Source organism: Bidens hawaiensis, unplaced genomic scaffold (genome assembly GCF_021521415.1).
Source record: "Bidens hawaiensis isolate Kalapana, Puna unplaced genomic scaffold, B.hawaiensis_p1.1 tig00052470_1, whole genome shotgun sequence".
Classification (NCBI taxonomy): Eukaryota; Viridiplantae; Streptophyta; class Magnoliopsida; order Asterales; family Asteraceae; genus Bidens; species Bidens hawaiensis.
This window is the reverse complement of record NW_027499438.1, coordinates 1-26,361: the sequence shown is the minus strand read 5'-3', so window position 1 is coordinate 26,361 and position 26,361 is coordinate 1. Positions and strand designations below refer to the sequence as shown.

The following is a 26,361-nucleotide window of genomic DNA, read 5'->3' as shown; positions in this document are numbered from 1 at the left end:
TTCAAATTTCAAAAATATCAAACCGTGTTTAAACCTATTTTTTCAATATACAATGAAACGACCACCATAATGCAATTAAACCCTACTGCACCCTCCTTCAGCCGTCGTGAACCTAACCCCCTTATTCAATTGTGCTATCGTGGCCTGCAATGATCATTACCAGTCGTCGTTTATGCCGTCACTGTCGTCCTCCGTTCACAGTCTACCCATCATCATTAATGGTAATAAATGGTGATTCTAGTTCGTATTTGATCAATTAACTAAAGCCCCAACATTATTTAATCAAACACATAACAAATATACTGTAACACCCCAAAATATTATATTAATAGAGTCGAGTATGAAACACGAAATGTAACTAGGATAATATTCAACCTAGTTAGTACTTAAGTTAATAATGGTGAAATATTTATATATTTCAAAAAGTTTTAAACTAGATAACTTATTAATCATGAGGGGTTGAAGTTGTCAAGTTAGAAAGTATAAACATTAAAACATAAAATAAATTAAAACACACACTTGGTGGTGTGTGTGTGTGTGTGTGTAGAGGGGAGAAACCCTTGTTCTTCAAATTCTTCAAATTAAAAGGAAAATTGGGTGATAAAACCGTGCATGTGAGCAAGGTTGTGCTCATCTCAACTTGGTGAACATAAGGTATGTTCAAATATCTTCAATTGTGAATAATCTTAAGATTGGGAAAAACTTGTTATGTTGAATAACATGAAATTGAGCATGTATATGTGTTAGAATCACCACATATAACTTGTATGAATTATGATTAGTCTAGCTTTAAATGTTAAGATTATTGCTAGACTAAATGAAATTGTGTGTTTTAAACTTGTTGATGTTGGATAATAGAATTTGGATGAGGAACAAGGTGATTTATGTTTAGAAAACTTATGTTTAAGGCTAGGTTATTAACCGCACACCAAGTGTTTGATGAAATACTCGCATGAAACTTGAATTGTGCAATATAATATGAAATCCGTCACTTTTGACAGATTTAAATAGTTAATTTCCAGAGCGCGTATCTCACTCGTCGTTAAGAGTTAGAGGACGGGCCTTATATTGTTGGAAAGTTCTATGTGTCTATTTCAATTCATATTTGATCATGGAAGTCTAAATAGGATCAGAAGTTGTCCAAAACAGTAGACCAAAGTGACTAGTCAGGATATAAAACATGCTGACTGGGAATATTTATGCTTCTGTCCTGATTTTGTAAAATTCATATAAAATCATAGAAAAATAGTTAGAGGGGGTTCTTTATATGCTTGAAAAGATATTTGAGTTCCCTACGATCCATCTTTGAACATGTTGAACCAGTTCGGATGTTACATGGGTCAAAATGGCTGATTACAGCAGTGATATATGAAATCGCTGCACATTAATAAAGATATTAGTAATCGAGTAAACACATAAGATTGCATATACTTGCATTAGGCATGATGCATTGATTGTAGAGAACTAATAAAACTTCATGTGACATACTTAAAGTGTCTAAAGGACTTGCAAATGGTTCGTATGAGTATTTACACCATTGTATGTAATGGTAGGAAAATATACATACCTATGAGCGGTTTGACTTTTAAAAGTGAAACTGACCAAAGAACTAGTGTTTTAATAAATTGGTATGTATGAGTCCATAGGATTTTGTGGTCATGTTATATAATGACTAACCCGACAATCTTGTGGAAATTGGACAAAGTTTGATCTTGTCAAGCTAGGTGGAGGCTTGGATAAAACGAGTCAAACAAGCTAATGGAGTGCACGGGAGTTCTAGTTAGCAAAGAAAGGTAAGTGACAATGTTCACTTCAAATTATAAGCTAAAGTTTCTTGTCAAATTGTAATATTGCTTAAATGACTAACAAAAGAATGAAATGTTAAGAAAACTCAAGAAGGGTAGTTTGTGTGTATTAAGGTACAACCTGGGATTGGGTTGTAATCTTTAATGTTAGAGACTTTGTTCAAATTGGCCCAAAAGGGTCAAATGATAATTGAAAACTAATAATCATAGTATACGGGACAAGGATTTTAATGGTTATCGGGTGTGGTTTATAGACCAAGTCATAAAGGGGTACTATGGGTAAATTGGTGTTAAATCACTATTTTGGTAATAACCCGTTGTAAGATTAAGATATAAAAAAAGAGTGACCCGGAATGGGTATATGCGTGAACGGGCCATAAATGTCAAATGGTGAAACTATCACCATTTGAAGTGGATATATAATGCTTGGCCTGTTGAGAATTGTTCTACAGGTAAGCATGATGGTAATAGAATGCGTTGTCGAGTTCTCTAAAGGAGTTACAAGGTATTGGTAACGGGCCACAAATTTGACCTTTCCAGGTACGTGAATCATATCATGATGTTGGTAAATGTTAAAAATGACCAAAACGCCCTACGAGCAATGGTATGGGTGCATTTGATATTAACGAGTCGTCTGAGGCATAAAGAGTCAAACGACAAGGTTAGTGTAAACACTGACTTAAAAATGAATAACGGGTTCGTGAAGATTAGATTTACGAACCATGAAGTTATCGGCTACAATATGGTTGTAGTGGAAAAAGGGTAACGGGATAACATGGAAACGGGAAATGGGTTTAAATGGGTTGCTGGTGCTAGTGTACAATTAATGATTTCGTGCTCGTTCGGTTTAATCTGTAATTTTAAAACCGTTTAACTCGTACGATTAATCCGAATAAGTAAATAGTTGTATAAACGACTCACGGGGTCGTAGAGGCTAAGGCTTTGTGCATGAACGTGCAAATCCTAATTTTTTTTTGTAAATACTAAAATGGCAAATATAAAAGAAGGACAAAAAAGGAGATAATACTAAGTGAGAACACTTAGACTCTCTTAATGTTTAAAAAATAAAATTTGTATAAAGACAATGATAGGAAAGTATTAAGGAATGGGTTAAGTATACTTGTGTTTATTACAAGTAGATGTAAAGTATGTATGACTAATTATTATGGTGAATTTCCATGACAAGTTATAACTTAATTAAAGGACATGGATTGATGGTCAAGCTGTTGAAGAACTAAACACAACCGAACCGAACAAGCTTCCGCTATAATAATTCATTTTAGAAGACAGTCTAATATAGTCTTCATATCATATAAATATAAAATTTGTAAAATTTCCATTACTAGTTATGTATGACGTGTCATGTTAACACGTCATCCGCAAAAGTTTATAATTAAACCTGGTTTTTAAGTCCTAACGAGTGTATGCTTATGCCTAAAAATGTTATAAATGGGTTAGGGTCTTACATGTACCAATTGTATTATCTATGGTTTATAATCAAATTGGGAAAAATTGGATGTTGTATTTAAATTTTTGTTTGCACTTGATTAACACCAGACTTCATAGCTCAGTTGGTTTATTGGTATGTGTTCATGCGTGGTGCCGACCGGGGGCACGAGTTCGAATCCCGGCCGGCCCTTTTTGCCCTTTTATAGTTTATGTTTTATAGTTTTTAACATATTAATGATTTTTATAAAATATTATAATTAATATTTAATATAAAATAAACATAGTTTTATTAAACCAGCATTACCAAGTAGTGTTTCTTGTCTATTAATCTCGTCTCAAACTTTCATGTGTATATATTTTGTAAGCTTATATTAATATATATGCGTGCGTGTATTGTAAGCTTATATTAATAATAAACTTAATTATATTAAAACCCAACATCATTATTAATGGTTCTTATCGTTAAACGCTTATACAAACCTTATATATGTATATATGTGTAATTGTATATCATATGTATTATTTATTCTTAAACCAAAAATATGATCAATGTAATAAACGTATTATATAGATTTTCATTAAAAGATTCAAACAAAACATTTATTTATATCTTAATACATATTATATGTATTTCCTTACACATAATTTATTATTTGTTTATTCGAATAATTATAAAAGTATCTCTCACTTTATATTTAATTAAATTATTTTATTTAGTTTAGATTTTATTATTTCAAGCATATTTTATATTAATTAAATTATTTAAGTATTTAATTATATATTATATCATGAGTTATTATTGGAGAATTTATAATTAATAAGACTATTAAAAACAATAACAGTAGAGATTAATCAATGAATATTTTAATCCTAATCACAATACAAATCACATCGAAATCTTAATTCATTAAATCGTGTTATAATTTTTATTAATTAATTCATATTTATATTATTTAACTAGGAATCTTTGACGGTATATCTCGAAGATTTATTTTTTCCACATCATCATTTATATTTCGTTCATCCAATCAGGTGAGTAATCACTCCCCTATTTTACTTGTTTTCAAATGTTTTGGGGACACTTGCGTACCATTTATCAAATTATTTATCTTATTATTTCTCAAACGCAAAATGTGATGTGTGTTGTGTATCAATTGAATAACTGTCTGTTACTTGCTATTTGCTTACTTGAATCGCATTCGGAGAGGTTCAACATAATCTCATTATAGTATGATCATACGACCGTTAGGGCTGTCACTTTTACTCGAAACTCGAAACCCAACCTGAAAAAACCCATACCCGAACCCGAACTAACCCGAAAACGAAAAACCTGAACCGAAGTAATTTGGGTTGGTTTTCGGGTTTGATTTATAAGTTTCGGGTCAACCCGAATAACTTTTAGTTCTGAAATTAACTATATTTTTAGGTATAATAGGCTTAAGGGCTGTTTGGTTCATTTAGATCTGAATGAGTCAGGTCTGAATGAGCCTCTGTCTCATTCAGCAACAACAACAAGTCTGAATGATTCAGACATAATTTTAATCATTCAGATGTTTCTCTGTTTGGAACCAAACAGTATGAAGTCTAAATGAATCAGATGTTTACATCTAAATGGTTCCATTTAGATGTAAACAAACAGCCCCTTAGTCTTAGCTACTAAAGTTATCAGTTGCTGACCCTAATCGATTGTTGTCATTCAAACTATTATGGATTGATTATTTATTGTTAATTTATGTTTTCCATTTATTACTAATAGCAACCATAATCGAACAACCAAATTACGTTCGATTGAAGAATATTATGGTTCTAGTTGCTTAGTTTTATTATTCTTTTGAATTGTTTTATCAAATTATGTTGGTTTATTATTAAATTATTTGCGTTACGAGCAAAAGAGAATTTGTTGTATTACTTTTAGCATTGAAGTCTTTTTTTGTTTTGTTTTCTAGAATACTCGAAACCCGATTAACCCAACCCGAAAAACCCGAACCCGAATTACCCGAACCCGAAAAATCATAAGAGATTTGGGTTGGGTTTCGGGTTAAGATTTAAAACTTTAAAACCCGAAAAACCTGAAACCCGAAGAACACCCATAATGACCATCGTAGTGGCCGGAGCCCGCATTGGCAATGGTTTCACCGACACTCATTACTTGCTTAACGGTTTCATTATTTATACTCACAGATAACAGTTTTGCCTATTTTTATTCATTCATTTATATCATTATATATTACCATTTTTGATTGTGTCAAAACTGGTGATCTACTCACTCAACATGTGTTGTTGACAAATATATATTTTGTACGCATTTGCATGTTATAGATTGGATTGCTTGTCGAACTGAAGCTCATGTAGAGATGACTTTAGGATAATAAACATATACAAGAATAGTTAATTTTGTATTTGAAATTTTCTTTATTTTTGTTGTATTTAAATGTTGTTTGATAATAAATCAATTAGATATTGTCGCTTTATAATTTCATGATAGTACCTTGAGAGCTGTGGGCAATCAGCTCACGCCCCGACATTTCCGCCGTAGGTTGGGGTGTGACAACATCTGCTACCCCTCAACTTTTCGTCGGTAGTGTAAGAAAAATAGATTTCGGTTGTTTTCGTGTTTCGCTACCCCTGGAAAATAATAACGTTACCCCTGTATGTTATAAGTCAAACCAATTTAAAAGTTCAACTCAACTAAAGCCCAAACAAAGTGTAAGACCCAAAAAAATTAAATCCATTAACCCTTTTAAAAAAACTCGTTAATTGTTAAACAAATAAACCACGACACCACTCCGGTACTCCACCGGTCACCACCTGCTCTACTCCGCCAGGTCCGCGCTCCTCCTCTTTCCTTCGATTACCAAAACTCCGGTAACTACTCACCACCACGGGTCGACTTTGTACTTGCTCAATTTAGATATTCTACTTTTAACTAAAATCATAATTGTTTATATAAATTGTTAATTTGAAATTGTTTGTCGACAATTGAGTGATTGCTATGGTTTATTGGCTTTTTGGATAATATATAAGTAAGAAATTGGAAATGATTATAATTTAGGGTTTATGTCTAAATTGAAATTGATTAGGAATTTAGGGGTTTATGTGTAAATTGGAATTAATTATGAGTTTATGGTTTATATTTTGTTTAGGGAATTTGGATGATGATTAACAAAGTCTTATTGGCAATCTTTTTAAACGACACCAAGTTCAAATATTGTTGATAATATGTAAGAAAATGAAGATATTGGTCCAAGTTCAAATAATGATATGCAAGAAAATGTTAATATTGGTCCAAATATCCCTTCAGCTTCAAGTCATTCAATCTATTTAAGTGATCTTCCTTCGTATCCCTATTATAGATCACATATTGCTAGTTATCATCCTAATCAAATAGATGACATAAGAAGAACGTATCTATCTTGTTAAAAGGGTTTTTCAACAACGAGGTCATGACTTTAAATGGACAAATTATTCTAGTGGCCGGAGACACTTTAATGTAAAATGGTTTGATGCGTATATGAGGCTTCTCAAGACGGATTTGTCCAATCGAATGAGTGATAAGTATTTGAACAATGCTTTAATTTGTGTGGTCGATGGTCGAAAGAGAAATGCTTAATAAAGTAAAAGAAAATGATATAATGGCTCGATTTCAAGCTTTCAAAAATCGAAAAGGAGAAATATGCAGCCCATATCACTGTGTTTCTATTTTTGTTTAGTTTACATTATATGAAAACACGGTAAAAAAATATTAACGTTACCCCTGACATTTTGGTCTAGATCCGTCATTGGTTAGAGTTATTATTGGTTATTTTCTGTTGTATCGCGCGGACACCCCTGTAGAGCTGTTTAAAAAGCTCGCGACTCGAAGCTCGGGTTTGTGCCTTGTTTAATAAAGCTCGAATAAAAACTAGTTAAAAACATGATTTGAAATAACCTAAAAATTGAGTTGGATCATTTCTGTAACCGAGCGAAAATAACCCAAGCTCGACTCGTTAAACTTCAAAATCAAAGTCGAACCTAGATAAACTACCTCGTTTAATATCAAACTGAAAACCACCCTTAGTTACTTGAAAAACGAAGTTTAAATAAAGTAAAGTCTTTGAAATTTGAAAATCCATCTATCCATCCATACGCGTTGGTTGCTTAAAGACGGACGTGAGCAACCAACCACACACTTTCCATTTTCTGCATCTTTTGACTGCCAATCACCGATCTAAGAAGAAATAATAATAATAATAATGGAGAATCTGATAAATCTGGTGAACAAACTGCAGAGAGCGTGTACTGCGCTCGGTGATTTCGGCGAAGGATCCTCTCTTCCTACTCTTTGGGACGCACTCCCTACAATCGCCGTCGTAGGCGGTCAGGTACCTTATCAGATCTGATCTCGCCAATTATTATTATTTAGGTTTTTAGTTTATATCTCAACTTCACTGTGTACGATCCGCTACAATAGCTTATTATTTATATCTATATAAACTGTGTAGCATCTGGTCCCTAGGTCTGTAAACGAACACAACCTTTAGTGAACCGTTCAACAGTTGATTTAATATCATATCATATCGCTCCTTTAAACTTCAGATCTATCCGTTGATTGTTTGCTTATACATATGTTGCTAGCTACTCGTTAGGTTTGAGAATTATTACGTTTTAGTTTGAATCTCAACTTTAGAGTTTTAGATCTGTATGATTCGCTACAATCGCTGCTTTTTGATTTCATAATATAATCGTGTTGATTTGTATAGGAAAGCTAATTTTTCATGATCTAATGCGATGTATTAGGATTATAAATCTAGGAAATAGCTAGTGTGTGTGTGTGTGTATTATTTATTTCTATATAAGTTGTGTTACATCTGATCTCTAGGCCTGTAAACAAACCGGACGTTTAGTGAACCGTTTGGCGGGAAGTTCGTTTGGTTAGTTAAACGAACGAACATGAACACATGTCTTTTTCATTCATTTTTGTTCGTGAACGTTCGTAAACTTGAATTTGTTTATGTTCTTTTATATATGGTCATTAGTTTCAGTTTCTTTAAGTTTGTTTGTTAATATATTCATTTGAAATTTATTTTTATGGTCCACTAGTTTAGTAACTTTTAGGCCAAACACAGCGTTCTTCACATTATGCCCTGCTGGCGGTGCACGCATATAATGTATATATGTGTGAACTCTCGGGTGGGCAAAAGTAAAATTGCACTAATTTTGACGTTATTTTACTAATCTCGTGAAAATAACGTTAAAAGTGGGGGAAGGTTAATCAGGCATCATGTGGTGGTGTTGATAGCCGAAAGACAAGGGCACATGCATCAATCAGCCGGTGTCCCGATGATTGAGTGCTATGTGCCTTATGTCCAAGGCTTGATGCAAAACTACTATCGAGCCGGGGGTCTCATCGGAAGCAGCCTCTCTATCCCTATGGGGTAGAGGTAAGGTTGTCTACATCTTACCCTCCTCAGACCCTACCATAGCATTGCTATTGGTGGGATATACTGAGTACGATGATGATGATGATGATATGACAGCGTTCTTCACATTACTTTTCACTTGTTTTGGCTCTGCCATGTTTGTTTTATGTTTAGTTATGTTCTTTCATTTATATTGTTGACAAACAAACATGATCACACTCATTTTCTTAATGAAAGAATATGATCAGAGAAACACTTTCGTTTAGTTTCTCGTGTTTAATCGTTTGCTCGGTTAAAGCTAAGCATACGAACCTGAACACATGTCTAGTTTGTGCATATACATATTTTGCTAGTTATTAGGTTTTTTGAGTTATTAGTTTTGTAGTTTAAATCTAAACTTCAGAGTTTTAGATCTGTATGATCCTGCGTTTTTTAATCAGTCGCTGGCATATTATTGTGATAAAGTAACTGTCAACTGTGAAGAAAAACAGTGTTAAAGTGTATAGGGAAGCAGGAAGCTAGGTTTTCGTGACCTAATATGCTGTCCTAGGGATTATAGATCTAGGAAATAGTTAGTATATTATTTTTATATAAGTTGTGTAACATATACCAACAAATATTGTTTTGAATACATATATGTCTGTTGGAAATTGCCACTTGTGTAATTTAACAGTATACTGTATACAATGGATTTATGGCACTCTTGCAAATTGATAACTTATCATTTGTCATTTTAGAGCTCTGGAAAGTCATCTGTGCTGGAGAGCGTTGTTGGGAAGGATTTTTTGCCTCGTGGATCTGGTAATCAAAATGCACAGTTATCTTCTCTTTGGCATCCTCCTATAGCTGCTATCAACAGGCTAATGAAATAAACGTATGTATGCAGGGATTGTTACACGGCGTCCTCTTGTTCTACAGCTTCATAGAATTGACGAGGGAAGAGAATATGCTGAATTTGCTCACCTACCAAAAAAGAGGTTTACTGATTTTGGTATGTCTCTGTTTGGTTATCTCCAATCTTATCATAAAATACAGGTTTTTAATAGCTGTAGCTTCTTTATTCGCAGTGTTGTAGAACCCGCTAGGCGCTAATCGGGATGTGGGGTACCGACTAGCGGTTAGTAGGGAATTAGGGATTAATTGAATTAGAATTATATAAGTATTTTTTTTTAAATTCTGTGTATATATATGTGTTTGTAAGTGTGTATAATGTTTTTCGAAGTTTTATATATAATTTTTAAAAATCAGATTGGAGTAATAAGCATATTTTTTAACTTCAAAGATTTTGACCGAAATTCGATCGCTGTTGACTGATATATGACCGATTTTGAACAATATGTGTCAATTTGGCCTGGCTTTGACCAACTACCGATTTGTTGGTTCGATTAAGTGAAATAGTAGCGGTAGCATAAGCATACTGATTAGCGATTAATCGCTGATTAAACTGTGACTAGATGCGATTTTTTCAATACTGCTTGTTTGTAGACTCTTTTTTTCCATTTCATTAAGAAAAAAACATTGACTGATTATGGTGGCTGTTCTTGTATATGACAGACTAATTGGTTTTCTTGTGCAGCTGCTGTCAGGAAAGAGATTGCTGATGAGACTGATCGTGAGACAGGCCGAACCAAACAGATTTCATCAGTCCCAATTTATCTCAGCATCTATTCACCCTATGGTGAGATAGCTTGCTAGTTACCTTTCATTGTGTTTGTTATTTTGTTTGTTTATGTCATGTTGACCTTCTTAACTTATCAGTTACCATCTGTTATACCAGGACTAATAATATTAGCAACAACTATATACCTCTTTTGACTTAGAAGCTTTGACTGTTGACTTGTTCTTACATTTGGTTTGTAATATTATGGGATCGCTGTGCTGAAGAATTAAAATAGAATAATGACATGAACATTGAACTTGATAACTCTTTTGATGGCATTAAAAGGTTGAGGGGTCCTTTAAAAAGATGGAAGTGAGCATGTTTTTAAGAAGTATGCTAGTTTTAAATAGAGTGTAGGGATCTTGGGGTGTTTATAGCATATTTTGGACAATAAGCAGTAATAGTTTAGGATAAGAACATGGGTCCTAAACATTAAGATAACATACACCTGGCATTGGAGTGGTTGTAGAGCTACGTATGCTAGTTTGAATTAATTGAGCTTATGATAAGGTTGCTAGAAATGTAAGCTATATAGTAATATTTGGTCTTCGAGTTGGATTTTTTCATATGACATCCATGGATCTAGTAGGAGTATCATTCCGTGCAAACTAAAAAGCGCGCCTAGGCGCTGAGGGTACATGCCCTTAATATCACAAACAGAAAAAAATAGAAGACAGTTTGATTAAAACACAATGATCTGATTAATAAAAATTACAGTTATTGACCCATTTGAATAGGCTATCCAAAACCTAACAGACTTTAACAAACTTAATCTCCGATCTAACCTAAATTAAGGAACTAAATCAGCCCATATCAAAATAAACCAAAATAGGGCTTCTAAAATAATCTGACCTATAGTTAAATAAACCAAAAAGGATGCAATCTTTAGTTGCCTTTACTTTATTTGCATTCATTGTATATGCTACTTTCTTGTTTTGGCTACTAAAACTACTTGTTAATGTATTATGTTGCAGTTGTGAATTTGACTCTGATCGATCTTCCTGGTCTGACAAAAGTAGCTGTAGGTGAGTTTAGCATCATGACTTCTTTATTTTTTCTTTCTATTGCTGGTTTGCAATTTTAGGTAAGTTGTGGTTTCCTCATTTTACTCTTGTATGAACCTTGTAGAGGGTCAATCAGAGAGCATTGTGCAGGACATTGAAAACATGGTGCGGTCCTACATTGAGAAGGTACATTGTATTTATCTTTTAAATGTTGCTATCTGCATTTGCAAAGATATCTTTCCCCACATTTCTGGCTCATCCTTGTTGGGGACATGTTAAAACAATTTCGTTTGGTTTGTTGGAGACCTTGTCAGGCATTCCTGGCATGTGCAATACCACTTCTCTTTTGTTTCCTGATAAAGATTATTGTTCTTTTAGCTCTTGTTTTATTGTATGCAATCCATAGTTGTCAATAGCATATAGCAGTCAATAGAGACAAGCTACTTATATGCTACGTAGCGATAGCGACGAAATAACACCCGCTATTTCATGTTTAGCAATAAAGTATTAGAAGTCTAAGAAATGTTTTACATTCAAGTAGTCAACTATTGTAGCAATTATAATCAATAAATATACATTCACACCACCAAAATAGCTGAAAAAGGCAAGGAAAGAAAAAGAAAAAAATACAGAACTATTGTTGCTATTGACAACTATGATCCAAATATATAAAATAACATCATTTGGCTGCTCTGCAACATAAAACAAGCAACTTCTCTCATTGCACTGATCATTCATTTGAAATAGTAAAGTGTCTTGTTCAAACATATTTAATGTTATTTATCTGCTTGCTTTGCAGCCTAACTGCATTATTCTGGCAGTTTCTCCTGCCAATCAAGATCTGGCTACGTCAGATGCTATAAAAATTGCTCGTGAAGTAGACCCACAAGGTTTGTAAATGAGTATTCTCATGATATAACCTTCAAGTGGTAGTTCAGATTTTCTATTGTCTTTTTTCTTCGGTAAACTTATTCGTTTGAGTAATCAGAGGCTTTAACATAATATGATGATGAACAAAAAATTGGTTCTCAAGATGCACACATTTTCTTATGTGATGTGGTTATTTTTTAGAGCAAGGAAACTAGAAAAACCTAATATCGAGAGATGCATATAGCATTGGGAGGCAGTAAGATGTAGGGACTCTTGTGGCTCCGTGTTCTGTTTTAAAAGTCTAGTGCCTCAAAATTTGATTTTGCCATTGATTCACAACAATAGTCTACAAGGATGTAGACATATGCAAATGAAATTCTGTTCTTGATCACATATGATCATATCATGAAGGTGATAGATGTGAAATTCTGTATATAGATATTTGCATGGTTCAGTTTACCAAGCATTCAAGTTAAATTGGGGTTTTAACATTGCTATGCATATCAGCTCCATGATTGATTGATTGATGTTTATTACCTTTAAATTTACTTGGATAAATGTGAATTTACAGGGGAGAGGACTTTTGGTGTTTTGACGAAGATTGATCTTATGGACAAGGGGACTGATGCAGTTGATGTAAGCTCCTGAGTTTTGTTTTGTCATAATTGTGCTTCTTTCATGTGTACCATTTAAACGATGATTCAGCAAAGTGGCATTCTATATATTCTGCTTTTAATCTAGCTGTAAATATGCTATCTGTTCCAAAGGGAACTGCCTGACCTTGGTTTGACAAAGCATTCCAATTGTGAATGCCCTATCTTAATCTAGCCTTAACTATGTATTTTGCTTTAATATTCTGACATGTTTAGAGGCATCTTTTTATTTTAAATCCTACTAAAGTGAAAGTAATTGATATGGTAGTCTTGTTTTCTTTTCTTTGTTTTAGGTTATTTTTGTTTCTAACTTAATGAAGATGGACTATGCAGATGTTGGAAGGAAAGTCTTATAAGTTGAAGTATCCTTGGATTGGTGTTGTGAACCGATCTCAAGCTGATATTAACAAAAGTGTTGACATGATTGCTGCTCGGAGGAGGGAGAAGGAGTACTTTGCCAATACTCCAGAGTACAGGCATCTTGCTAGCAAAATGGGCTCTGAGCATTTAGGGAAAGTGCTTTCCAAGGTAATCTATCATATCTTTAGATTCAAGATTCACAAGGGAGTGTTTTTCCCCCCTGGATGTTTATTCAAAGATGTCTGTTCTAAATTATTATATGTTTCAGCATTTGGAAACAGTCATCAAGTCACGAATTCCAGGCCTTCAATCCCTCATCAACAAAACAATTATTGAACTTGAAACAGAATTGAGTCGTCTTGGGAAGCCCATTGCCACTGATGCTGGAGTAAGTTTTTTTTTTTTGGCTTAATTTGCATTTATGAGTATGAAATATTACTCACCTGATGCTTAACTGTGAATCTGAAATATCCCAGAATCTTTCAGCAAAAGTTTGTCTCTTTGTGCATTGTGATTGTATCCTTATCTTTTTTTTTCTGCATTGCAGGGAAAACTGTATATGATTATGGAAATATGTCGAGCTTTTGACCAAACATTCAAAGAACATCTTGATGGCATGTATGTATCAGAACGAACTTCGTGTTAAGTATTTAATATCTGTATGTCTTAACTGTTGAGTTTATTCTTTACAGACGACCAGGTGGTGACAAAGTTTACAGCATATTTGATAATCAACTTCCTGCTGCTTTGAAACGATTACAATTTGACAAACAACTGTCTATGGAAAACGTGAGAAAACTGATCACGGAAGCAGATGGATATCAGCCTCATTTAATAGCCCCTGAACAAGGATATCGTCGTCTTATTGAATCAACCTTAATCACCATAAAAGGTCCTGCTGAGGCATCCGTTGATGCGGTAAGCATCCATGTTTATACAAATTTTATTTTTACATCTTTCTAATCGTTTACACCAAAAGTTCTGTCAGAAAGTTCAATATAATCATTAAGAAGGGTGACCTTGACTTTAACTCAGTCGGCTATAACTTAATGCAGTTGATTTAATCCTCTTTCTAACTGGCTTCAGGTTCATGGTGTATTGAAGGATCTGGTACACAAGTCAATTAATGAGACATCGGTAAGTCTTTGTTTTATATGTACTATAAATTCTTCTGAATATAATTTAACAAAGGTTGGGTTGTATATGTATGTAGGAGTTGAAGCAATACCCATCCCTGAGAGCGGAAGTTATGAATGCAGCTTGCGAGTCGTTAGATAAGATGAGAAACAAGAGTAAGAGAGCTACTATCCAGTTAGTTGATATGGAATGCAGCTACTTGACGGTTGATTTCTTCCGCAAGCTTCCACAAGATATTGAAAAGGGAGGGAATCCAACACACTCAATTTTCGATCGATATAATGATTCATATCTTCGCCGAATCGGTAAGTGATGCCGCTAATGCAATGCATCTTTTCCTTAAATTTGTATGTTAATATTAATAATAATAATTAATGCTGCAGGATCGAACGTGCTGTCTTACATCCACATGGTTGTCGGGACTCTAAGACACTCCATCCCAAAGTCTATTGTGTACTGTCAAGTGCATGAGGCTAAACGTAGCCTGCTTGACCACTTTTTCACTGAGTTGGGTGCAAAGGAGGTGAGTTTTGACTTAGTCTTACCGACTTGAGACAATTATTGATGGTCAGGTTGAGTTTAATGATGTTGGGTGTTTGAGTGACAGGGTAAGCAACTGGCCAAATTGTTGGACGAGGATCCAGCGATAATGCAGAGGCGACTGGCCTTGGCCAAGAGGCTGGAATTGTATAAGTCTGCACAAGCGGAGGTTGATGCAGTTGCGTGGGCCAAGTAGACGTGCTCCAGATATACATCTATCCATCCCATGTTGCATTGTTTGTGTGGTCTTGTGTTTACGTAGATGCGTAGAAACCAGTTTTTGTATAATGTTTATAGTATCGTGTGCCCAGTTTCTACTTTATTATCTTGGAATATATGATTTGATTCATGTTTTGTTATGTCAGGATTTTATATTAGTTTTATTTGTCTTTTAGAGCCATACCCATGCTATACCTACACGAAAACACAAGCATTATACGTAAATTGTATCGACTATAGTGATTTAGGCACTGTGTTGTAATAATGGACATTTTATGTGCCAAAACTCGTTAAACTAGAATCAACACCGGAAGTTAGAGCATCATTACAATTGAGTTAGGCATATTTTTTTATCCTAACACTGTACCAAACAAAAGGAGAAAACAAAATAATGGATTCTTATGATATTATTTATTAAAGCATGAGTGTTCGCGCGATGCAACGGGAAATACAGACCTTGGTAATAACGTAAGAGATTTTTGGGTGCTCATCATTTCGTTTGAAACTGTGGATTAAGATTTCTTATTTTAAACTCAATTTAGTATCGAAGTACAAATGTAACTGAAACCTAACCATTGTTAATGGTTTGTTTTTGTTGGGTTTTAATTTTCAACGGTTTGGTTTCAGTTTTCGATGACAAAAAACGGCTTGGCTCACGGCTTAATTTAAAACCGTCAAAACCAGACCACAAACGCCTATACGTAAAATGTTATTTTTTTAACTGAAAACAAACTATGACAATATCATACTCAAATTAAAAAAAATTAAATACTCGTTTTTATGGTGCAATTTTTTTATAAAAATAAAAAAAAATATTAGCATATGAAAAGGTTATAAACGTTTAAAAATCGTGGGGGAATTTGGGTTAAAAGTGAAATTATAAATACTATATAGCTAAAAGATGGGGTATCAAAGTTGTAACTATTTTTAAATTTCCAAAAGTTGATTAAAGTTGAGGGGACAAGGTTGTAAATAATTTGAAGAAAATATAAAAGACACGTGAAATTTAGTGTTATAATGACTACTTTACCCGAATCTAAAGTTATACCATATATTTGAAAATTTGTAAATTATTTAAAAATAGAGTGTCTTAATTTGGCCATGAGATGTGCATTATATATAGTATAGATAATTAATTAAGTTATAAAATTAGGATGTCGGTTTGTGTTGGTCTTGATAATGTTCTGGATTGTAAATTTCTTCATTTTCTAAAAAAAAAAAAAAACTCTTACGATGTGTTCTTGAGTTCATTTCTAAAAAGAAAGTTTTCTTATCTTGTCTTTTCTTTTAATACTTCTCTTTCTCTTTAATTTAGTTTCCTTTCAAATCTTTTTAATTTGAAAAAATACAAATTCTTTTATTTTACTTATTATTTTATCTCCCCTCCCCTCATTTTCTTTCTTTTATTGAAACTCGGGAACATCTCTTTTTATTTTTCCTTCATTTTCTTTTCTTAAATGAAAATCGGGAACACAATATATTTTTTTCATCCCTCATTTTCCTTCCCTTTACTCTTTTAAATGAAACTCAGGAATATAGTGTTATGTATAGGAAGCGACGTGTAAGTAAGTTGTTGGTTCTATGTATAAGGGGGTATTTGGGTTCATTTATAAACGTGTTGTTGTTTAACATATAACTATTTTTGTTTTATCACATGCATCATATTTTTCTAAAAATTATATATTTAAAGGGAACATACAACAATGTTATATTCATTTCAAAAAGTACAAATCTAAATTTTGTAAAAAATATAAAAGTTATTTTAATTTTGTAAATTGATGAAGCTAGTAAGTTAGTGAAATTAAAGTCCACGAATGGGCTATTTTGGCCATCTGAAACATTAATAATAACTTCAGTTAAATTATGGGTGAACAACTTAATTGTCATTATCAAACTGGATAATCGATATAACCAAATGAATGAAGTATAAGGGGGTAGTTTGGTAAAGTGAGGTTGTAGAGGGTGTGAATGGCAACAATTGAGTTGGTTGAATGTATATGTATGTATAATTAATTATTATTATTATACATACACATACACTACCGCAATCGATTGATTAATAATCCCAAATCAAGACACAAACAACAGTCAGGAGGCAATCGAATAGAATCGATGATATGAAGAGCAATAGCAATGATAATAATAATAAGACACGGGTCCTGGCGGTTGACCCGAATCTTCCACGGTGGGTCTGCCAAAACTGCCATCATAGCCTCTCCATTACCGGCGTTGATGATAAATATTTCAATGACTCCAAATCAGGTTTACTTTACTTTTTATTATTTATATTTATTTACTAACTGCTCAATTTTACTTAGGGTTTCTTTCTGGTTGGTGTCTTCAATATCATTTTCTGCATTATTATTATTATTATTATTATTATTTCATCTCTATATATATGATTACTGCGTAAGTGAAGTTCATCTTTAGGTCTCAGTAACACAAGACACTCTGTATACAAAAAAGTACCTAAATTAAACTAATTATACCATTACATTTGGTTAATACTTCAACATAAAACATACTTATACATGATGTTGTAATTACTAATCTCAGGGTCTTGGATGCATGGAGCTGCCAGTGTTTCAGGCAGTCGCATGGATCAATCCTTTGTTGTCTTGCCAAAACAAAGGCCCGGCGTTCCTCCCCGACCCACGACCCAATCTCTAAAAGCCATGGAAGAATCATTCGTGGTGTTGCCTCCACCTGCCGCATCCGTGTACAAGTCTGCTGATGCCACGCATGCTCCGTCACATGATGCCCCTCCGCGTTCAATTAATTCCGGGTTCCACTCGACCATAACCGTGTTAAAGCGTGCGTTTGAGATTGCCACAACCCAAACGCAGGTTGACCAACCTTTATGTCTGGAGTGCATGAGGGTGCTATCTGATAAGCTTGATAAGGAGGTTGAAGATGTCAACACTGATATTAAGGCGTATAAAGCTTGCCTGCAGCGCCTGGAGGGAGAGCCACGTAATCTGCTTAGCGAGGCTGACTTTTTGAGAGAAAAACTAAAGGTCGGTCATACACAAAGTATCTTTCTTGATAACTCATTTTTGAGTTTGTAATTGCACTTACAATAATATCCTGTTTGAAAATGCAGATAGAAGAAGAAGAACGTAAACTTGAAGCAGCAATCCAAGAAACTGAAAAACAGTGTAGTCAAGTAACTGGCGAATTGAAGGAACTTGAGATTAAATCTAATCGATTCAAAGAGTTGGAGGAACGGTAAGTTGCTGCTTTTCACGTGGAGTCAATGCCATCATTTGTATTTAATTTATTTTTATAATTTGTTTCAGGTATTGGCATGAGTTCAATAATTTTCAGTTTCAGTTGATATCCCATCAGGTGAGTGCATCAAAACCTATTACCTACAAGTGATTTACTTTAATAACTTGTATATTTAAAGGTCTTGAATAAGCCACATCCATCAATAAGTTAGTACTCAAAGTAGCTGCAGTAAAATTGATGGAACTAGTATTAGCTAGTGAAATTGAAGAACAGAGAGAATTTATCAAATCATTAGCTAATCTGATTCAAACTCGTGAATCCGTTTTTATATAGATGCTTAAAAACTACTAACTAATTACTCGTTTACCCTTCTAGAATACAAAAATTACCAACTACACCCTGAACTTCTAATGAATACAAATTGACAGTTTAGCCCTTATTCTTTTCTTATGTAACAAAACCCCCCTGAAAACAAGTCTTGTCTTCAAGAATTAAAATTGAAGGTATCACAGTATAACGTATAAACTCTACAAATTATAGCAAGTTGAGAAATAATATCTTTGTTAGGCAAAAACACCTTTGACTTTTCTTCTCCTCCAATTGATTTTTGGGTACAACGCTTCACATAGCTATTATCTTTGTTTCACATGTAATTAATGGCACCCAAGCAATCATCATACCCAATTTCCTCATGCAGCATAAAAAAAACAATAGATATAGTCAGAGTGTTAGACCTGCATTGTTGCTAGTAATTGTACCAGCTTTTAGCGCAGCTTTCCAAGATGAAAAAAACTATCTAAGCAAACTGTTACTGGCACAGTCGACCATACAGTTTTAATTAGAAGATATTTCATTTTCTCCGCTTCTTTCTGTGCCTTCAAATTGTTAAACTTATCTAACTTCGTTTTCTTAGTAGCCTTCTCTAGTGGAATGTTTATAGAAAGTGTAGATATTTCTTTTTATTGTAAGCAACTTTCCAAGACGACCACTGAAGGTGCTCTGCAATACCAAACCTGAAACAACTTAAATGCAGAAAATACTCAAGTATATCATTTACCATCATTACCTAACGTCCAAATAACATGGCTTCCGAACTAGTAACACTAGCATCGGCCGTATCGAGGTTTGGATTTCCATGTACTAAACTAATTTTAGATTTTTAGGCCATTGAAGTTTGCTTCTTGACAGGACTATCTCCATGTACGAAACTAATTTTATGCCATCGAGGTTCGGATTTCCTTTTATACCACAGTTTGAACTGTATTCAGCTAAGTGAAGCCCAATCTGACAAGTTGCTTGCTCACAACATTCATTTGTTTTCATTCGACCCTCTGCCAACACTAACAACCCAATGACAACAGTAAAGTACTCGAGCACAATTTCATGGTTCGAGGCCACTTCTACTTGAGTACCTCCTTTCCAAATTAGTCGCTTACAGTCATCATCAATAAATCCAATTAAACTTGGAATTGTATTTTTTGACACATCAATAGTTATTCCAGCTTGACCACCTTCCTTTGTGGTACCAGTCCTTACTTTGCTGCAATATGCCAACATCTGATTGGTTGGATTAATCTTTGACTGACTCACAAATGGCCCCTGGTGATCTTGTAGCAGCTGTGGTGTAAATTGCTGAACCAAAGGCGATTGTTGATGTTCCTAGTATAAAAACCGGTTGGGTGGTAACAAGTTCTGTTGACTTGGACTTTGACTAAACGTAGCCTCCTGTTGTTGCTGTTCTTGATACTTCTTATAGCGATGACATGGTGTCGATTAGTTTTGCTGAAGTATATCTAATACTCTAGTTCTTTTAGGACCTGACTGATATAAAATGACAACCTACCACACTTGAGTATGGTTTCATTGATCCCTAAAATTTCCCCTCTTTCAAGAGAGTGATCATATTTGTTGTGCATGCTATAATCTCCAAATCCTCTTGTACAAAATAGGCTATACCCGTTCTTGCCACAAAGCAATCAAATAACAAAGGTTTTCTGTCCGGAGTGTAGTTTCACCACCAAAACCCCATAGAAGATCATCAATTCATTTATGATCATATTTCTGTTCGCGGGTGGGATCCTTGCTGTGAATCGCCATCCGAATTGTCGCCTGAAATTGATCGCCACTGCTGTGAATCGTGGTAGGGAGAGCTAGCTCTGATACTATTGTTAGCTAGTGAAATTGAAGAACAGAGAAAATTTATCGAAATTTTTAGCTAATCTCGTTCAAAGTCATGATTTGTTCTTATACAGATGCTTAACTACCAGATAAACTACTAACTAACTAATTACACATTTACCCTTCTAGAATACAAGAATTACCAAGTACACCCTAAACTTCTTTTTTTTTTATCGGCACACCCTAAACTTCTAATGAATACAAATTGACAATTAAGCCCTTATACTTTTCTTATGTAACATAATTGCAGCTATGGCTAGAGAAATGAAAATATTCTTGGCCCGATGTATCTCATTGACATCAGATGTCATATTATGTTACCTTGAAAACGAAAACATGACAGGAAGTTGCATTATTTGTAATATGAATCTGCATCTTACTTTCTGATTTTCTGGTGGCAGGAAGAGAGAGATGCGATATTGGCGAAAATTGAAGTATCACAAGCACATTTAGAACTCTTGAAGAGAACTAATGTTCTCAATGATGCTTTTCCAATTTGGTATGATGGAGAATTTGGAACAATCAACAACTTTAGGCTCGGAAGACTCCCTAAAATCCCAGTATGTTGCTTTTACTTTATTAAAACTGTTGAACCCTAAAAGCATCTTACTATGAATGAATTTTGTCCCACTAATCTAGAATTAAGTGTTGGTCGTCGATGAATTTTGTTTTTTTAGCTAACCGAGTTTTTTGGTTGCAACTGTGACAGGTTGAGTGGGATGAGATAAATGCTGCATGGGGCCAAGCTTGCTTTCTGCTTCATACAATGTCTCAATATTTCAGACCAAAGTACCAGTATCCTTATGTTGGTTATATTGCTTTCTAAATTATATATGATAAAATTCTTTTATCAGTGTTACTGCTACAAGCTTTTGTCGATAGGTTATTATATCCTTAACCTAGCGTTTCACAGATACCGAATAAAAATTCTTCCTATGGGAAGCTATCCTCGAATAATGGACAGCAGCAACAATACTTATGAGCTGTAAGTTTTTACGCTACCTTATTATTAGGGGTGCAAACGAGCTGCTCAAGCTCGGCCTGTTTCAAACTCTCTTTCTAAAGCTCGAGCTTGGCTCGTGTGTAATTTTTCAAGCTCGAGCTGGGTTTGGCTCGTTTACTATTTATTATTTAATTTTTATATATTTATAATTAGTTTTATATTTTTTTCAATTATAATTTTTATATATAACATAATATATATTATTTAGCTATATTTTCATAACATCATATATTAATTACAGAAATTTTGTAAATGACAGGCTCACGCTCGATAAGTGAAGTGCGAGCCTATATAACAAGCATGACTTTAGGCCGGGCTCGTTTAAGATCGGCTCGATTGAGCTTTTCAATGAGTCAATCTCGAGTAGCCGAGCTTGTTTGCACCCCTACTTGTCATATCCTGATTTATGGTTTTTCTGTTTTTTTAACATTGCACTCGATAAGTGAGATTGTTGGGTTGGTGCTTAATAGGTTTGGTCCGGTGAATCTGTTTTGGAGCACTCGATACGACAAGGCAATGACGTTGTTCTTGACGTCCCTGAAGGAGTTTGCAGAGTTTGCAAAGTCTAAGGATAAAGAAAACAACATTCCGGCTGAAAAATGTTTCAAGCTTCCTTACAAGTAAGTAAAATATCTAATAAGCGAGTTTATAATTATGTTAAAAGAAGATTAGGTTAATGTTGGCGGATAATAATAATAATAATAATAACAGGATAAAGAATGACAAAGTGGAAAGCTATTCCATCACACAGAGCTTCAACAAACAGGAGAACTGGACAAAAGCTCTCAAGTATACACTCTACAACTTGAAGTGGGCCCTCTACTGGTTTGTTGGCAATACAAACTTCCAACCACTCACACAACTCCCATCTTCCTCTTCATCAACTTCTTTGTACAAAAAGCAGCAACCAAATTGATATTGTATTTTAATAACACAACAAGTCTGTTAATGCATACAAATCTAGTAAAAGTGGTACCTTCTGAATATATATATATATATATATATATCTAGTTTGAATTATAGCATTAAATGAAATTATAGGCTGTTGGGTGTGGTGGTGGAACACTGCACCTGGTTGCGGGCAACACGGTGTTAAATGTTGGTATGGAATTCTTAATGTGTGTGGAACATGGCGTTAAACACCTCAATTGATTTTTCGGAAATAAGTTGAACTCGTTAACTTTTGAAAGAAATCTAATTAGATAGTGTATTTTATCTTGTTTACCAACACTTCTGTATAATTTTCATGTTGGTTTCAAAATAGACTTTTATTTACTGTATTCAGAAACATTTTTAAGTTCAAATCCATTTATATGCATTTGATGTTTTAAAAATCTTCAGTCTGAGCTAAAGGCGGATTTAAAAGAAAAACTAGGGGTATCCCCAAAAAAATTTTAGGCCTCCAAGTTAAAAAAAAACATTATATATAGATATACTAGGTTAGTTACCCGTGTAGCGCACGAGTTATAATAAATAAATTTATTTAAATAATAACACAATTTAAAATTCAAAAAAAATATGTTCAACAAATATAAAGATATATTATATGGTAAAATAAGTTATACAATACACAATATGGAAATAAAAAGTTGTTACAAAATTCATAAATCTCAAAATATTTCTTTGTACTTAATATTTTTAGTTTTATTTGTAACTTTACTTTCTATATCAAAACTTAGTAGTTACACATTGTTTCTACTTTAACTCTAGATAATGCAACACATAACTGACCATAATGTCACGGAGTTATTTCTTTGACTCTCGTGCGGCCTTAGAAACTTCGTCTAAGTAAGCCTGTGTGGTTTGTTGGTTGGCGAGTTTTTGGGCAGCGGAAGTTTTGGATTAACAATGTGTATTTCTTGTAGTTACTTGAACACAAGTATACAAGACCAAGTATTTATATTGCTAGAAATATTAGTACAAAGGGTGTTATGCTTACAAGCTTTTGGGTGATTCCAAATGAGGCCTTGCATCACCTATTTATACTACTTATACTAGTTAATCTAGAGGGTTCTAAACCTAGATATTTCTATACAAATATCATGCCTAGATCTAGAGAATTCCTTGTAAATATCCAGCAAGTGGGCTGTCCATTTGCTGGTCTAGAGACTTCTTTGTGGCAGCCAAAATATCCAGCATTTGATCAGGTCTAGAAGCTTCTTTTGGCAGCATCTTTGGAGCTGAAATGTGCAGCCATTCTAGGCTGTTCCAGGGCACATCTGGGCTGTTCCGGAGTGTTCCGTGCAGCCTTGTATGTCATAGCAGGTTGTGGTTTAATATGGCAGCCCTGGACACCTCTTGAACGCACCAGAATGTTCTGGAAACGCGAAGAAATGAGCTGAAAATTTGGCGGTGCGTGACATCCTCCCCCACCTGGTTTCGCAACGTCATCGTTGCGAGGTCTTCGGCCTTCTTATGAGTCGCAGTGCAAAGATGGTCTTCCTTTGCCGAGTTTCCGCCTCCATTGGTGCAGTGTAGACTTGTTTTCCCTTCGTTAGGTAAAGGGCATTTAAGCTTGTTGCTACGACAACGTTTTGATCTGTGGAAAAACTCCATTCCGAGTACGATGTCGTAGTCATCGAGTGGAGCTACTGAGAAATCAATTCTTCCTTGCCATGATCCGATCGTGGCTTTTACATTCCAAGCTTTCCCGACTATCGGTTGTGCGTCTCCGTTAGCACCTTTGATCATTCCTTCCGTTCTTGATATTTTTAAACCAAGTCCTCTTGCTATTTCTGGGTTGATGAAGTTGTGGCTTGCACCTGTATCCACCAATGCTTTTGAATGTCTTCCATTTATTTGGATTGTCACGAACCGAAGTCCTTTTCCTTTCGAGTTCATGTTGATTTGTGGGTTCGAATATGCCATTTGTAGACGTTTCCCACTTGTTTCACGCATTGCATTCAGAACTTGAAGTTGCATTGCCCCAAGTCGAACCTCCTCAGTTTCGTTCGGTTCTTCTTGAACCTTTACAACAACGTTCAAACTGTTTTTCTTTGGGCAATAGCGTGGATTATGCGGCCCATCGCATATAAAACAACCCTTATTATAAGGTTCGTTGGCAATTTGGAGTGGTTTCCGGGTTTCCTCCTTCCGGAATTGGGTGTTGTTGGGTCTGGCTCCCCCAACCTTAGTGTTATCTTGGTTGACAATGTTGGTTTCTTAGTGGACGAGTCTCACTTCGATCGTGCAGAGACTCGGCCGCAATGATGGCGGATGATAAGTCTTGCACGTTTCGACGTTCGACCTCATTTTTAGCCCAATATTGTAAGCCATCCATGAAGTTTGCCAACGCTTCTCCGGGCGTAATATTCGGAATTTCGAGCATAAGGGTAGTAAATTCATCGATGTAATCTTTGATTGTACCCTTTTGCTTGAGATTACGAAGACGAATTCTGCTTCGTATTGGTTTTTTTCTGGATAATATTGGCGTTTGAATTCTTTAATGAAATCTGCCCAAGTGGTGACGGTGCACGTACCTTGTTCGATTTCTTTGTACTTGCGTCTCCACCATAATGCAGCAGTGTCCTTTAAGTATAACGGTGCCGTAGAAATCTTTTTTTCATCGTTATTGATGTCTACGCCCTTGAAGTATTGTTCGATTTCCCAAAGGAAGTTGTCCACAGGCCCGCGCCTCTCGTTTTCCAACGAATGGTGTTGGTTGGGGAACTTAAACCTTTGTGGGAGTGGTGTTGCTTGTGCTAGCAACTCCGTTTCCTACAGCCATCTTGAGAACATTAACTTCTCCTTGTAAAGTTTTGTAGGAATCATGGCAAACTGCAAGTTCTTTTTCAATATTCTCCATGTTTGTTTTGAGTTGACCCAGCTCGTGCATAATCATTTCTTTCATTTCGTTTCGCATGACTACGAGGGCAGCTCTGAAGTTTTCTTCTAATTCAAGGACGTTACTACTCAATGGTTCAACTTTCTGTAGTGAATCATTGGTATGCTCCTTGAATATGTCGAATTCTGCTTGGAGTGTGTCGACATGGGTTTTGTATTCCACCAGTGACGTCTCCACCTCTTCGACGCAGTTCTCTACGCCTAGTATGAGTTCTTTTGCAGACTTCTTTCCTTTCTTCGTCTATTCTCCAACGACGAGGGTAGTTCCTTTGGGTTTTGATTCGGATGCCATCCCGATGAATCGACATGCTCTGATACCAACTGTCACGGAGTTATTTCTTTGACTCTCGTGCGGCCTTAGAACTTCGTCTAAGTAAGCCTGTGTGGTTTGTTGTTGACGAGTTTTTTGGGCAACGGAAGTCTTGGATTAACAATGTGTGTTTCTTGTAGTTACTTGAACACAAGTATACAAGACCAAGTATTTATATTGCTGGAAATATTTGTGACATTTGTCAAATTCGGGTCTCGATTGTACTCGTTTTGGTGTTGTTTCATGTTGTAACCGACCCGTTTTGTAAACCGAAACTCATGATATATAAAATATTGGATTTTTATGTTACCAAATAATTCCCATTTGTTTAATTTGAAAAACCCCTTTTACGGATTCGAAAACGGACTTAAAACGAGCAAAATACATCAAAAACGAACTTCCGAACGCACAAACGAACCACAAAAGACGAGCTGGGTCAGCCCCCCCCCCCTGGGCAAGCCGCACCGAACGACCAGAGGGCCAAGGGGGAGGCGCGGGGCGCCTAGAGCCTCCTGTAAACCATTTCGTTTTTGTTTGTTGTTTTGTTATTTGCTTGTTTGTTTAACCAACCTATTTTCATGCAAAACATAAAAGAGAACCTTGCAAATAAGCTTTGACCCTTACCCTATATATACACACCCATCTTCTTTCATTTTACTCTTGCTCTTACTCCAAATTCTCTCTCAAAACTCCATAGATT

General features: G+C 35.0%; 2 protein-coding genes across 4 annotated transcripts; both read left to right on the top strand.

Moving 5' to 3' along the window:
* The first annotated feature begins 7,430 nt into the window (after nucleotides 1–7,430).
* On the top strand, nucleotides 7,431–15,262 carry LOC143599649 (phragmoplastin DRP1A). Its single transcript, XM_077077557.1, has 16 exons — nucleotides 7,431–7,615; nucleotides 9,391–9,454; nucleotides 9,540–9,644; nucleotides 10,230–10,331; nucleotides 11,288–11,338; nucleotides 11,442–11,503; nucleotides 12,117–12,207; nucleotides 12,759–12,823; nucleotides 13,174–13,368; nucleotides 13,469–13,588; nucleotides 13,748–13,818; nucleotides 13,893–14,118; nucleotides 14,287–14,337; nucleotides 14,414–14,642; nucleotides 14,721–14,860; nucleotides 14,945–15,262. The coding sequence occupies exons 1-16, from the start codon at nucleotides 7,487–7,489 to the stop codon at nucleotides 15,071–15,073; spliced, it is 1,830 nt and encodes a 609-aa protein (XP_076933672.1). The 5' UTR covers nucleotides 7,431–7,486; the 3' UTR covers nucleotides 15,074–15,262.
* A 1,906-nt stretch (nucleotides 15,263–17,168) lies between these two features.
* On the top strand, nucleotides 17,169–22,755 carry LOC143599650 (beclin-1-like protein). 3 transcript variants are annotated; one of them, XM_077077559.1, is made up of 9 exons: nucleotides 17,169–17,358; nucleotides 17,653–18,117; nucleotides 18,204–18,324; nucleotides 18,396–18,444; nucleotides 20,907–21,065; nucleotides 21,215–21,300; nucleotides 21,419–21,490; nucleotides 21,979–22,128; nucleotides 22,220–22,755. In XM_077077559.1, the coding sequence occupies exons 1-9, from the start codon at nucleotides 17,214–17,216 to the stop codon at nucleotides 22,422–22,424; spliced, it is 1,452 nt and encodes a 483-aa protein (XP_076933674.1). In that variant the 5' UTR covers nucleotides 17,169–17,213; the 3' UTR covers nucleotides 22,425–22,755. The 3 variants fall into 3 exon arrangements, with proteins under 3 accessions (XP_076933674.1, XP_076933673.1, XP_076933675.1); XM_077077558.1 differs by having other exon boundaries at nucleotides 17,653–18,113; nucleotides 18,200–18,324; nucleotides 22,220–22,748; XM_077077560.1 differs by having other exon boundaries at nucleotides 17,175–17,358; nucleotides 17,671–18,113; nucleotides 18,200–18,324; nucleotides 22,220–22,750.
* Nucleotides 22,756–26,361: the final 3,606 nt, after the last annotated feature.